At 35.6% G+C, this 15,041-nt stretch overlaps 3 protein-coding genes across 3 annotated transcripts in view; all 3 read right to left on the bottom strand.

The window, feature by feature from the left end:
* On the bottom strand, nt 1,499-2,784 carry LOC104792724. Its single transcript, XM_010518945.2, has one exon. It carries the CDS (start codon nt 2,641-2,643, stop codon nt 1,690-1,692), a length of 954 nt encoding a protein of 317 aa, XP_010517247.1. The 5' UTR covers nt 2,644-2,784; the 3' UTR covers nt 1,499-1,689.
* Nucleotides 11,207-12,190, bottom strand: LOC104708878 (uncharacterized transmembrane protein DDB_G0289901-like). Its single transcript, XM_010425537.1, has 2 exons — nt 11,603-12,190; nt 11,207-11,460 (listed from the first exon to the last, which is right to left on the bottom strand). The coding sequence occupies exons 1-2, from the start codon at nt 12,153-12,155 to the stop codon at nt 11,207-11,209; spliced, it is 807 nt and encodes a 268-aa protein (XP_010423839.1). The 5' UTR covers nt 12,156-12,190.
* Nucleotides 12,758-15,041, bottom strand: part of LOC104792710 (ribonuclease 3-like protein 3) — a 9,399-nt gene continuing 7,115 nt past the window's right edge. Inside the window, exons 4-7 of the mRNA XM_010518926.2 lie at nt 14,440-14,944; nt 14,198-14,347; nt 13,739-14,100; nt 12,758-13,585 (exon numbers count right to left, since the gene is read on the bottom strand). Of these exons, the coding sequence (XP_010517228.1) occupies nt 12,943-13,585; nt 13,739-14,100; nt 14,198-14,347; nt 14,440-14,944 (1,660 nt within the window). The 3' untranslated portion in view covers nt 12,758-12,942. The remainder of the gene's footprint in view (nt 13,586-13,738; nt 14,101-14,197; nt 14,348-14,439; nt 14,945-15,041) is intronic.

Raw genomic sequence — 15,041 nt, 5'->3', positions numbered from 1 at the left:
CTCTTCGGTGTTGTTTGCTTCGTCGTCTGACCGTATAGGTCTTTTTCCATTTGCTTCTTAGTGGTGTACATCCAGACCATTAGCGAGCTAAAGAAATTAGTCCCTCATTTCCTCCCAAAGATCGATATGAATTACATGTGTTTATAGTTTCTTTGTAAACATTTTCAATTATTTTCTTAGCAATAATTATGTATTGAAAGAGTTTGGTACAATAATATTTAATTAATTAAACACCAATAACAATTAAGAATGGTCATGGAACCTGTCTAATCAAAGTAGTATCAAACATTTTCATAAATGGTCAACCACCTCTCTGATCTCATTTCAATTTTGTCTGTCACCGTTCAATTAAATTACTGATTTGGATCATATATATTAACAATTTCCAAATATATAAATTATCCAGAGAAAAGAAAAACAGTAAAACGCCAGGCGTTGCCCCAAAATCCATCATTGCAATAGAGTTGTTTGAAGATTAAAAATAAAATAAAAAGAGTAATAAACGGTATTATTAACTCATATTAGGTTGTAATCAGTTACTTAATCAAATGTTAAATATATAACAATTATTAATATTATAATATGTGGTCCAAACACTTTATTCTGTTAAGAGATCATTAACCATTATTATTGCACAAAACCTCATGATTAAGGAGCATTGCATTTCTTCTTTTGCTATTCTCTCTTTCGGCTCAGCCTCCTTGTTCTCCAACACTTTTTTTTAATTCACTACGGTCTGTGAGCAATTTATAATATTTTATTCTTATCTATAAACTACAAATACAATTTGTACTGAATCTATTCTTTTACAATAATTACAAATTGTCCTATGACAAGTTCTGGGAGAGCTAGATGTGAAAATGTAACGTCACGACAGGTGTCTTCTACAAAACATACACTACATTCTCGGTTTTGTTATTTTTTGTTCTCTCAGTCTCATGGTAATGCCTTCAAAGAATAGTCCAAGTCTAAACAAAGATTATTCATATGACCTATGATTCTTATTTATTATTATTTGACTCGTAACATTAGTATGATGTAAGATTTCTAAATCGTTATCATTATTTTTATGGAGATATTCATCTTCAAACCGAATTCCACTTTTATTTAGATCAAAAACCATACTTGTTTTTAAATTATCCGTCTCTAATACTAGACGAGGAATTGTTGGTTTACCAAAAAAACACAATTAGCAATTTTCGAATTCACTAATTTAGTATTGATCCTTTTCATATGAAATTTCTAATTATTTAATTGTTATAAGAAAAGAAAATATTTTTATTATTAATTGACACTTAATTAGTAGATGGGGCTCGTGAAAAGAATGAGCACTCTCACTACTAGTAGCCTAGTTATGGTGGGGCAAATTTGTTAAATATGTGCCTTTCTTTGATAACTCTCTTGTGTCATGTGATGGTGGGGCGAATTCGTTTAGCTTTCAATTAGTATCCGATGGACATCCTTCGTCGAATGAAGCATTAGCCAAAACAACATCGTATGTCAAATTTTGCATTTTTTTTCTTTCTTCTTTTATTCATTCATATGTATATGTATCAAAACGTCGCGAATTAAACAATATGATATATGTATCCATCAATTCGATGGAACCTCACCATCACATCTGAAAATTAAAGCCATCAAAAAAGCGAATATAAAATATATAAGAACAAAAGAAAAGTACAAGAGGGATCAAGAAGAAGCACGTGACAGTGACCCAACTCTTGCAATTTCATGGACCGTAGGGTTAAACCCTAAGCAGCCTAACCAGCCTTGCTTGTACGGCAAGAATGTCTTCCTCTTTAATTCCTCCGACACTGCTCTGTTCTCAGTGTAATGCATCTCGTGAGCTGAAACCACCGCTCCGTTCCTCCTCCTTGACATAGACACCGACGAGTCACAACTCTCTCTCGACCGGATACTCGAACTTCTCACATCCTCGGCCTCTCTCTTTGTTAGAATATCGTATCTTTTCAAGGAATCTTTGGTCGGAACTGGTCTTCCGTCTGAAGCACTCCTGAACAGCAACAGATCTTTGAGTTTCCACTTCTTATACGCACGACCAGGGTACAGAATTGCTGACAAGAAAACAGAGGATTTGTGGTTGCTTGTGTTGGAAGCAACTATTTTTGTTGACTGTACTTCTTCTTCTTCATCAACCATAATGTCTGAAACTCTCAATGGAGACGTAGAACGGCTTCCTTTACGATCATAACGCGAAGAAGAAGATCCCAGAGACCGGTCTCTTCCTCGATCTTGCTGACCATCGGAAATTTCTATATCAGGATCCCTAGATCTAGGAGAAGAAAAAGGAGGAGTGAGTGGTTGTCTTAAAGGTCGAATCTTTCCTCCATCAAAGAGCTCATCAGCGGCAGAGAAAGAAGTTTTCGCCAATTGACCACTGAAATTGAACTCGAAATCGTCTTCGAAATCGCTGGCTGATCTCTTCTTGGGAGTTCTTGGTTGGTCATCCCAATCAAAAGGTATGTTGGAGGAAGTGGAAGGAGAAGGGCTTGTGGGTGCACTAAAGAAGAAAACATTGTTGTTGCCAAATCGAGTTGGGCTTGAAGGAGCTGTTATGTATGGAGACGAAGTTGTGCTGTCGAAATTGAGTTCTGCTGCTGCTACTGCCACTTCTATCTCCATTAATGGGTGTTCTTCTTTGGATGCTTTGTTCTTCTTTTGCCTTTCTTGGTTCTTGGAAGGTGTTCCCCTTTCAGACGTAAAGCTTGACTTTAGTTTAGAGAGAGAGCGAGAGAGAGAGAGAGAGAGAGAGAGAGAGAGAGAGAGAGATGGAGAAAAATGAATGGTGATTGAATTAGGAGATGCCTTTATAAGTCTCACCTACCTAATGGGTCGTGACTTAATTATGATGATTTTTTTAGTTCTCATTTCTATATGTTCTTTTGGACCAAATTAGCTTGGTCATTTTAGTTTTTCTTTTTCATGGTTGTTTTTTTATCAATTTTTTTTTCTGATCCTATTTTATATATCAAGAGGATTGTACAATTATTGGCCTTTACATCTTTCCAGACTGAAACTCGAATAGATTACTACACGTTCGGATATCCAGAAGCTATAAATTTTGTATTTTGTAGTAACAATAATTTTTAAAAATTTATTTATCACAATATCTATGTATGACAGGTTAAAAAAATTAACTTGTCATTTGTCAAACTCATGTGGGGAAAAGGTTCAGTTTCTCATGCAGCAAAAGAGTTTAATTGTTGTTCTATTATTTTATGAGCATTGACTATTGTTGCAGGTCTTTGTATTGGAAATTTGTAATGAAACAATATCATGTTCAATAGAGGATGGCTTCTCGAATTATTTTTCCTGCGTGATTAACGTAATTGTCAAAGTAATGGTGGCTAAATACCTCCAAATATCCAATTTATAATATGATTTTGTTGATTGTTGAAGATAACACACACATTATAATAGCTTAACTACTCTTGTGTTGTTTCTTGTGTTATAATGCGACCAATTAATAGTTTTTGTATTTCCGTTTTATAAAGACATTCGTATTTATTTGTCAATGTGCTCGTGTCTATTTGAAAATTATAAACATCTTTTGAGCCGGCAAAGACTAGTATTACTTGGATGTTACTTCCTTGTAATTTATGTGGCTTAGCTTCTTTACAAGTCCCTGTTTGTGTTTACTTCACTTCATACAACTGATAACTGAAAGTTTGAAAATGAATCAATCGATAAAAAAGTTTTTTTTAGTTTTTTTTTGTTTCATTTTATTGAAAAAGTTATTTCTTTTCTTATGAATAAAATGCTTGGTCTCCGTAGATTCATATATCCTTAATTAGGTGTACCTTTTTTTGAGAAAGATTCTATCTAACGCGAAGGGAATACGTGATTTCTAATTTTCTTACGTTTTGGGTAATTAACAATTTTAATCACTATACTTTAATAAGTATTATCACTAAGAAGTTTCCAAATCAAAATTTTCAACAAAAATAATTGATAGGTCCGAACTCATTTATCTCAACCGACTACAAAAACTTCTATCAGTCATATACTCCAATCACATTCTTTACTCGAATCAAATTCTAACGTTGTTCTTGTGTTTCATATTTGACAAAAGTTATATGAAAATTTTCGTTTAAATTAACAGAAACAGATTTGCGTATACATGTATAAAGTTCGTGGTCGATGGTCAAGAATACTAAACGAGATTTGCAAGTTGAGTTTATTATTTTATCTTTGACAAGAAACTCCAAAAATGTCAATGTCTTAACGGTTGTCCCGGCATACAACATTGACTTTTGTCTTTGGTATTTACACTTCACCTATACACACGTAACATGTTGATTGATTACAGATTTGTTAGAACCATATATAAATGATGTTTTACCTTCAATAAAACATGTAATTTGGACCTTTCTAACGATATCCAGAGTTTTTTGATAAATAAAATATAAAACAAGCGGGGAACGTAACACATTGTATTAAATATTTTTAAAAATATTATATAATATCTGAAAACTGTTGTTGGCTAATAAGTTTTCAAAATTTATTAAAATCTAGTATCTTTAAATTCAAGATTTTGATGATATTTGGTGATCAGAGAAGTTTTTTTATATTTGTTATTTATTAATTATCTACAACCTCACATAAAACCATAATTTTTTTATCTTTGTAATTTAAATTAACAAATCCATAAAAAACACCATGAAATCACTTAATATTCATTGCTTATATATTTCCAATAACAGCATATTTAAATGTATTACTTCAAATCAATAACCAATAACAATGAATTTTTAATAAACTTTTTTAAAAAATTCTATGAATAAGATAGAAGTTTTCATTTTATGAAAAACAACTTCCAATTCTTGATTGAATACCTCTTTTTATATCAACAAGTCTTACACAAATCCATGTATCTACTAATAGAGAATTAAAAAACCAGAAATGGAAATTTGGTAATTTTATGAAACATGGAAATTTAGAAATGGTATGAAATATGTTATTATGGAGGATTTTATATTAATCACAAATAGATTTGATTATATACAAATGATAGCAATTACCAACTCAATAAGACAAAAAAAAATCACAACAAATTATTATTATTTTTTTGAATAAAATGTAAAATTTATTCAAAAAAATATTGTTTACATAAGTGTTTGGTTATGTGCTTTATTAAGAGCTACAACTGTTTAATTTAAAGAAATACAAACTTTTAGTGACTTAGGGAAATCTCGAGTTTAACCATAGAAGCATGCAATCCGCGTAAAACCCATTCCCATGATCATTTATGGAGAGTAGTCGATTTCGGACAAACCTGTCTAGAGTCTTGATGAACAGATTTGCTGGTGTTGGTGGTTCCCCGTGCCGGCGTCTGTTTCCTTCTGTCCAGAGAGAGTGAATTGAGGCTTGGAAGGTGTACCTCAGCAGAAAAAGTTTGTCCCTCCCTAGAGTTGCATCTGTTAAGAGGGTGACGTCATTTGACCAAAACGTGGAGAAGCTGTGACCGAGGAGCCTTGACATGAGGTCTGTCCAAATCACAGTTGAGTAGGGGCAACTGAAGAAAAGATGATCACGTGTTTCAATGGGGAAGTGGCAGAAGACACAGTTAGTGAGAGCCCCACCACCCCATTGTAGCATACGATCGCCTGTTGTTAATCGGTTGAGAGCTGCAAGCCAAACAAGGAGCGAGTACTTCGGTGTAGCGTTAGGAAACCAAACCCATCTATGCCAACTGACTCTCCCTCGTGGCACACGTAAGATTTCCCATGTCTCCTTAGTGTTGAAAGAGTCCTTGTAGCGGTCATGTTTACCCTTCCAGAGAGCCTTATCCTCTGTTTCCGTTGGTCCTCTGTTCCGGAGTTCATCCAGAGCCAGCTCCATTTGATTCAGGTAATCTATTCGGTGTCTCCTCTTGCGATGAGACATGGTTTCAGCTATAGTGGCATGAATCGGGATTCCCATGTCAATACAGCCGCCTTGTCTAGCAAGATCCAACAAACACCCTAACGGAGACCAGTTGTCATGCCAATAAGATATTGTGCTTCCATTGTGAACCTCATATTTAACATAGCCAGTAGTCACATCACGGAGCTTAAGTAGCTTGCGCCACATCCATGAACCGGAATATGAATTTTCTCGAATAGACCAAAAGGATCCCTTGCGCAGTAAGTAAAGTCGAATCCATTGAGACCACAAGGAGTTTGAGGAAATGATTCTCCAAATGAGCTTTAAGCAGCTGACTGTGTTTGCTTCTTTCAGCGGCCTCAGTCCCAATCCTCCTTCTTCTTTCGGTAGACAGACATCGTCCCAAGACACTTTTGCTTTCTTTGAGCTCAAAGCAGGGCCTGACCATAAGAAAGCAGAGCAGAGGCTATCAATTTTGGTAAGGCAAGCTCGCGGTAAGCAAAAGGCAGACATCCAGAAGTTTGCCAGGCTATGAATAACAAAGGTAATGAGTTGTAGGCGACCAGCAAAAGAAAGATGTCGAGCCTTCCAACTGCCAATACGAGTCTTGATTCTCTCAACAAGTGGTGAATAATCATTTGAGGTCATCCATTTGGTTAGGAGAGGAAGACCAAGGTACCTGACGGGTAATGAACCGGCTGCAAAGGGGAAGGAGGTCAAAATTGATTCCTGGTCCGAGGCTGTGACTCCAGCCAAGTACAATGTCGATTTTTCGAGACTAATTTCCAGACCTGAAAATTCTGCAAAATCTTCAAAAATAGTAAGTATACACTCGATAGATCTTTTAGTACCATCAGTAAACACAAGCAGATCATCAGCGAAGCATAAATGTGTAAGGTGCAGGTTCTGACATCGGGGATGGTACCCTATTGTTCTGGTCTGAGCAGATTTATTAAACATGGCAGATAGAACTTGCATACATATAACAAACAGGTAAGGCGAGAGAGAACAGCCTTGCTGAGCCCCCTCTCACTGCGAAACAGGCCTGATAACTCGCCATTGACCTGCACAGAGAAAGACGCCGTGGTGATACACAACTCGATCCAGTGGATAAATTTGGGGGGGAAAAGCTAGGGCCGTAAGTGTGGTGAGGAGGAAAGGCCATTGCACTGAATCAAAAGCCTTTGAGATATCAATCTTTATGGCACTTTGTGGTGAAACTTTTTCCTTGTGATAATCTTTAACAATTTCAGAAGCTAAGAGAACATTCTCCATCAACAATCTATCTTTCACAAATGCTGACTGAGTTGGAGAAATAAATTCCGGAAGGAGCTTCTTTAATCTGTTAGCAATGAGCTTCAATATTACCTTATAAATAACATTGCAACAAGATATTGGGTGATAGTCCTTCATCTCTTTCACCTCTTTCTTCTTTGGGATGAGGGCCAAAATCGTAGTGTTAACCCCTTTGGGAAGAAAGCCAAATTGGAAGAAGGATTGAACCGAAATAACAAAATCGCTCTTGATAACAGACCAGGAATCCTTTAAGAATTCCACGGTGTATCCATCAGGTCCAGGGCTCTTCTCCAAAGGCATTGAGAAAAGAGTGTCCCGAATCTCTGTCTCGGTAACTTCTTTCTGTAAATCAGTCTGCTGTTCATCAGAACAGCGAAAATCTATTAGAGCACCAATAGTATCCTCAATTATTCCCCTGTACTGCTCTGGCTTATACCCCAAAAAAGATTGGAAAAAGCGGACGGCTTCCACTTTAATCATCTCTTGTGTGTCAACAACATTTCCATCCACACAGGTAACCTCTTTAATAGCATTGCATACCTCCTGCGCCTTTGCAGCATTGTAGAAAGCTTTATTGTTACCATCTCCAACACGTAACCAATGAAGCTTTGATTTCTGTTTCAAATAACGCTCCTCTAGCTCTGAAACATGTAACCAGCGAGCATATGCTACAGATTCTCGTCTGATATTAGCCTCGGTGGGATGAGTAAGTGTGTCACCATGGCAAGAACAAAGTGCGGAGTATGCCTCCTTTGCTGTTTTTGTTATATCTCCCAATCGATCACGGCTCAACACTTTGAGTTTTGGTTTTAGTGCTTTGAGTTTCTTTGAGAATCGGTACATGGCAGAAGTAGAATGATAGAGCTGCTCCGCGCTGTCCCAATATTCCTGAATAAGAGGCTTAAATCTAGGGTCATGGATCAAAGCACTACCATGGTTACGTCAAAGTGTGATTAGTTACGTCATATTCCTAGTATGGTATTAGGATGTGACAATCCTTCTCCTTTGATCTAGCTTTTAGGATTAGTTACGTCATATTCCTAATATAGTATCATAGCCATGGTTAAGTCCAACAAGCAATTTCCCACAAATAAATAATTTTCCACCTTAATGACCCATATAAATAACATATCTTATTGTGGTATTTTCCAGATGTTGGATTTGGACAGTTTATGTATTGGACCATTTCTCACCATATCTCGAGAGGGGCCATTAGAGTCCAAGTCCCATATCGAATGGGATAAAGATCTTTGGACGATATATAAAGAATATGATAGTCTGTCTTCCTTAAACTAGTTTTTGGGACTAGTTAGGCTAATTCGTAATAAGAGATTTGTGTTCAATGTTGATAAACCATTGTGTCGTAAAACCATAGTGCAAAATCAGGAGAGTTGGTGCTGGTTTGGAACCCACAAGGCCACAACCAATATTTTGTTGGATAGTCAAAGATTACCCTAATGGTGAAGAAAAATGCTTACAAAAATACTGTATCTATTTAATTTTAAAGCCTTGTTTTGATAAAGTAATAAAAAATGTTGCTTTCTTTAATATCAGAATCTCAAAAGCATTATCTGAATTTCTAGGCGTGAGTTTGAATTCAAACATTAATTTATGTACGTAATATCATGTAACTAAACATATAATAATATAAATATTAATTTGATAAACCTAGTGGTGTTAAAATGGTTAACTTAACCCAATTCAACTTATTATCCAATGAGTTTAAAGTTAAATAAGTTTATGAGTTGACTATGCTTATTTAACAATTGAGTTGGATCAACCCATGAATCCATATAGTTAAATGAGTTAGATAATTAATTAGGTTAATCCATTACACTTTAAATTAATTAATAGTTAACATAAAAATAATTATAATTAATTTATATTATCGTTTTCACCATCATCATTATTATCACCATCAACATCACATAACTTTAAGTGGAAATTACGGATTTACATTTTAGTGGGAAAATTACGGGTTTGCGTTTTTAGCGGGAAAATTTTGTGTTTGAGATTTTGACGAGAAAATTACCGGTTTGTGTTTTGGCGGAAAATTACGGATTTAGGAATTTGGCGGGAAATTACGAGTTTGCTTTTTTTGCGGGAAAATTGTAGGTTTGAGATATTGGCGGGAAAATTACGGATTTTCGTTTTTGGCAGAAAATTGCGGATTTTTCATTTTGGCGGAAAATTTACGGGTTTGCATTTTGGCGGGAAAATTGTGGATTTATATTTTTGGCGGGAAGTTTACAGTTTTTAGCGGGAAAATAATACATTCTGAATTTTGGCTGAAAAATTACGGATTTGTGTTTTTAGCAGAAAATTAGGAGTTTGCTTTTTAGCGGCAAAATTGCGGATTTGAGATTTTGGCTGAAAAATTATGATATGATGATGACATCGTGATATTGACTATGATATATATGTTGATATGATGATGGTGATGTTGTTATGATTGTGAAGTTATGATGATAATAGTATGAAGAAGATGATGATATTAGTATGATGATAATGATGGTAGTATGATGATGATGATGATGATGGTATGATCATGCTAGGATGATGATGATGATGGTGATATTATGATAATATTGATGATATTAGGTTGAATATGTAGAAATTGATGGGTTAGTGGGTTAACTCATAATAAACTCATTATACCCAAGCTCATTTGACTCTTAGCTCATTTAATCATCAACTCATTTAATCCATCAACTCATTAGGGTAAAAATTTTTAACTTATTAGGATTTATGATTTGAGTTGAGTTGAATCATTAGACTCGACCATTTTGACGCCCCTAGATAAACCATATAAAAATTCTATGAAGCTGTCATTCGTGCATTACGCTTATATCACATGATCTTTTTATTTATAGGTTTCATGTGTGTCCCGATAAAAAAATATCACATGATCTTTCATTTGTAGGTTTCATGTGTTTATCTTCTTAAAAAAAATATTAAGACCAAATTCTAAACTACAATATATTTAACATCCCTAATCTAAGAGTATGGGTGTGATCGACACCAAGAAAGATATCGGTTGACATCACTAATTTTGTGGTTAGTCGGTTTGTTTAAAATCGTTCGTTAAGTCCAAAATTGGTTTGAAAATCATATTTTTTTCTAAAGAAAACTTGACCGAGCCTATTTCTCTTTTTGTCTAGTGTGTTTTTGTCGCTTCGAGAGAAAAAGAGAAAGAGAAAGTTGGCTTGTTGTTGTTCCAAAGGGCTAAAGAGAAGCTTGGGTGAGGTTTGAGGAGCAAGATGGTTGGGCCGGATTTTTAGTGCTTTCAAGGGAAGAAGAAGGACATCAATAGCTCTTAGGTGTGAGAAGGAGTAACTGTTTTCGTGGGATTGCTTAGAATCAATCCAAATTAGACGTGAGTGTTACTCCACATTATTGTTTTGAGATTGTAAACGAGTCGAAGCAGGGACTAATCAGTCACAATGGTTATTCATGTTTCTTCTTCAACCAAAAGAAAAATTTGCCCTCAACTATTTTTCATCCACGGCATAACAATTTTTTCCATGACTCGTCTAGATATAATAATTCCCCTTAATTCCACTCCGATGTATTTTTTTTTTTTTTCATCCCCTTAATTCCACTCCGATGTATTCGTATCAACTATCAAGTTACTTATTGTTCCTACACCATGCAAAGACACGATAAAATGAATTGCTCCATGTAGGAAGTTTGATGACATTAACTTAAATAACCGCAGAGCGAGGCAGAATTTTATTAAAATCTATGATTGAAGAACCCCTAAATGTTTGTTTGAGTATACAATTGTTAACTAATATATTATGGATGTTAATCTCATCATGCATATATTAGATAATACCTTAGTCAGAAGGTATTATCATCATAAAATAAGTATAACTTTAGGTACGTAATATGTTTTTGTAGAGTATTAAAAACCCTAGATCAATCTCTCATATCCAAAAAATAAAGAGTATTCAAAAACGAAAAACTAATCAAAAACCCATAACTACACTTCATGTTATAATAACATGATAGGCTTAAAGATTTAATCAGAACGGTGAGGGACTGGGAAGACAGTTAACTTCATGTTATGGTTACAGCAATAATCTCCATCATGCTCCCCCGAGGCAAAGAAGTAAGGCTGTATTTTCCTAAGTGTGAAGTTGAAACTTTCGTGAGATCCTTTCTTTGTTGAACCAATCTTTCTGGCATTCTTGAAATCGCAATTCATGTAACTCCATGGGTCTTGGAACAAATACACATTATTCCGGCGCTTGGCAGATTTGTCATACTTGAAAACTGTTAGAAAGAAAAAATAAAAATTATCACCAATTATTTAGTTAATTTAACCTGACTTAAATTTCATCAAATTAGAGTTATTCAACGGGTGACAAAAAAAAGAAGAAGTTATTCAACATTATCACTAAGTAAATTTACTAACCAAGAATATCATTGATGTAGAAAGGAGCATTATTGGAAGCCCATTCTTTGTAATTTAACCCTTTCGTCCATCCTTCTGATCCTCCCACTACGATTTTTCTTGGTGTTTCACAATCCGTGTAGGAACCCGAAACCCAACCCGAACTGTTTGAATTGTTATCGTTTGAGCCCCAACTCCAACTCCAGCCTGACTTAGGACTCCAGTTCCAACTCCAACTTGAACCGTCAGGGTTGGTACCTGAACCTGAACCGGAGCCAGAGCCGCTTGACCTATCAGATCCCCATCCACAACCCCAACCCCAACCAGATCCATCAGCGTTTGAACCTGAACCTGAGTTGTCGGATCCCCAACCAGGGAACGAGCCCCAACTCCAACTTGAACCGTCAGAGTCTGAACCAGGACCTGAGCTAGAGCTACTTGACCCGTCAGATCCCCAACCCCAACCCGACCCGTTGCTCCAGCTCCAGCTCCACGCCTCTGCTCCAGATGAGGAGAGACATGCAATGGCCACGACGAGAATGAGCAGCTTCTTTTGTGAACCAGAGAGAGCCATCGTTTTTTTTTCCTTCTTACGTACTTTGTTGTGCTTTGTTTAGTATGTGTTTGTGACTAATGTATAGGTTACGAGAAACGTATTTATAGAAAAGGGATAACTTAAGAAGTACCAATTGATTTGTGAACAGAATATTTAAATAATAACGGTTTTCAAATTTATATTTCTTATCATTATCACATCTACGAGTAAATTATTAATTAACGGTTTTTTTTTTTTTTTGGTCAACTATGCTCTTAATTATCAGTCTTAATTATTCTTTCCTTTTGTCCGCCAATCTCACATAAAAGGAAATTTCAATTTTTATATATTTGAAATTGAAGATAAAATTGACGAAAACAAAAAAGAAGATATCAATGATAAATATTGGACTTGGAGTTTTGATAAATATTAACTAAGATAAGTTTTGAGTTTGACAATTCCAACTTGAACTTGGAGTTTTGAATCTTTTTAGAACTTGAGAGCCATTTTGAACTTGAGAAGGACTTAAATATTGTAATTATCACAAAAAGTTGACAAAAATGGCTGACAAAAAGAAAAGACGATATAGTGAACAATGTGTCTTAGACATATGACAAAAATTGGAATGGAGGACAGTTTGATTGATTCTAGAGACTCACTCATTGCACCAATAAGATTAATGAAATACAATAAGCGTTTGTCAACTGTGCAAAAGAGAAATACCAAAAAACTTAACTAAATCTTTCAACGCCTTTTCCTCTTAGCTTTTGATGCATGTTCTCGTTCTCATCTAAACTATTCTCCATTTGCTGATTTTCGTTCTCATCTAAATTGTTCTCCATTCCAGATTCTTGTTCTCATCTTGCCGCCTTCTCTTTCTTGAAAGCAGATTCTTCTTCTTTTCTAAACTATTAGGCATTTGCAGATCCCCTTTCTCATCTGAACTATTCTGCATTTGCTGATTCTTGTTCTCATCTAAACTGTTCTGCAGTTGTGGATTCTTCTTCTCATCTAAACTGTTCTGCAGTTGTGGACTCTTCTTCTCATCTAAACTATTCTCCATTTCCAGATTCTTCTTCTCATCTAAACTGTTCTGCAGTTGTGGACTCTTCTTCTCATCTAAACTATTCTCCATTTCCAGATTCTTCTTCTCATCTAAACTGTTCTGCGTTTGTGGACTCTTGCTCTCATCTAAACTTTGCCGCTTCCTCTTTTCTGAATTCTTCTTCTTTTCTAAAGTTCTCTGCATCTTCCGATCCTTCTTCTCATCTAAAAGTTGCTGCAGTTGCAGATTCTTTATGACACGACTCAACGGAGAAGATTTCAGAGTTCTTATCATGTGGGAGGCTGCGTTGTTTTCAGCAATCTTCTTACGTTGTCTTTTGAAACCTTTGATGCATAAGGTACCTTCTTCAGTTGAAGTCTCAACCTTAACTGTACAAATATATCCCTTCTCAAAGCTCTTAAAACTGAAAAGATTCGAACAAAGTGGCATAATGGTTGTATCTGTTAATATGGCGCATTGTGTCACTCACAGTAAAAACAGTAAATGCACTCTGCTTCCTGAGATTACAAGACCCTAGAAACAAGACAGCTCTAAAGTGAGTAGGACTAATATATACCTGAAAACCGGGTTTGACAAGTTTCTGTCTTTGCAAATCCCAATCAACTTCTCTTTTGCATCTTCATATTCAATGTAATCATTCATAACCATTTCAATGGGCATACTCTCCGACAAAGTCTGTAAAGCCGCTCTAGCAGCATTCATCTTTGCGATATTTCCACACTTATTAGGCTTCCCACAAGCTATAAATTTATCATCAAGGTATACCTCACCAATAATGGACCGGCTGCCAATTTTACGATACTTGAACTCAACTCGCTTGCCTTGTTTATATCCCACGCCAAAAAGCGTAAGAATTATATCAGGTTGCTGCCGCAAATCATCAAGTGTTAGTACTGGCTCCAAAAGACTCCCCATTATCTGCAAATTTCATTTCTTTTTTTTTTTGTAAGTTGAGAATCATAATATAATAACACAGAATTTGAAAACACAAAAAGCGAGTGAGAACATAACAAACCTCCCAGAGTCTTTTAACATCAAGATTCACATCTATATAAACAGCTCCAGCTATAGAATCTACAAGGTCAGTGATTATTTTTGGGGATTTCACAAATCTGTATGGATCTGGATCATCTTCTTTGCCTAACAACTCTATGAACTTTATAACCTAAGAGATGATACCAAAAGTAGTGAGTATATATCATAAGAAGATATGTTCTCGATCAAAGCGAACATTCACAAGAGATAAAAATGATTTACCTCTCTTTTTGAATCGGGAACACTGTATATAAGGAATTTGTAGATGCCATGTTTGACGATGACACGAGCGAACCTATCGTTACGTGTATTTGCACTTCGCAACAACTCCAATTCGTTAGGTTCGAGCTTAGGGTGAGCGAGGTATATATGATTCATGAGGGCGAGAGAAAGAGCAGGCTTGCCAACAAAGTTAAGCCGCTGAAGCAAAAGTGAATGAGAAATGTTGTACGTCAGCGCTTCTCTCAGAAGATTTGTGTTCTTGAAACTGTAGTTGAAGATCTTCTCCACAGCTCCCACTGAATCTAAACTTTCATGCATTTGCAGATTACTCATTAGAGAAGATTCCAAGACTTTTATCATGTAGTAGGCTGAGGAGTTTTCTGCTTCCTTTTTCTTTGATTCTATATCTCCCTTCATCTCAAAGGTACCTTCTATCGTTGGTATCTTAATCTTGGCTGAACAAACAAATCTATGCTTATTTTTTCGCCGTTTTTTTTCCTCAAAACTTTAAAAAGTCAAACACAGTAACAAAAATGTTTTAAGTTAATATGGCACGAATATAGTTTACTGAGAGGCACACAAAGTAAAAAAAAAAAAAAAAA

The sequence above is a fragment of the Camelina sativa genome, chromosome 1 (genome assembly GCF_000633955.1).
Source record: "Camelina sativa cultivar DH55 chromosome 1, Cs, whole genome shotgun sequence".
NCBI classification, from domain to species: domain Eukaryota; kingdom Viridiplantae; phylum Streptophyta; class Magnoliopsida; order Brassicales; family Brassicaceae; genus Camelina; species Camelina sativa.
Note: the sequence above shows the minus strand (reverse complement) of the source record. Positions and strands in the feature narration are given on the sequence as shown.

Bases quoted from the DNA above. Each gene is read 5' to 3' on its own strand.
- LOC104708878 (XM_010425537.1), bottom strand. From the start codon at position 12,155: ATGGCTCTCTCTGGTTCACAAAAGAAGCTGCTCATTCTCGTCGTGGCC. The intron at 11,461-11,602 runs GTTAGTAAATTT...TCTTTCTAACAG, and splicing joins CTACATCAATGATATTCTTG to TTTTCAAGTATGACAAATCT.
- LOC104792724 (XM_010518945.2), bottom strand. From the start codon at position 2,643: ATGGAGATAGAAGTGGCAGTAGCAGCAGCAGAACTCAATTTCGACAGC.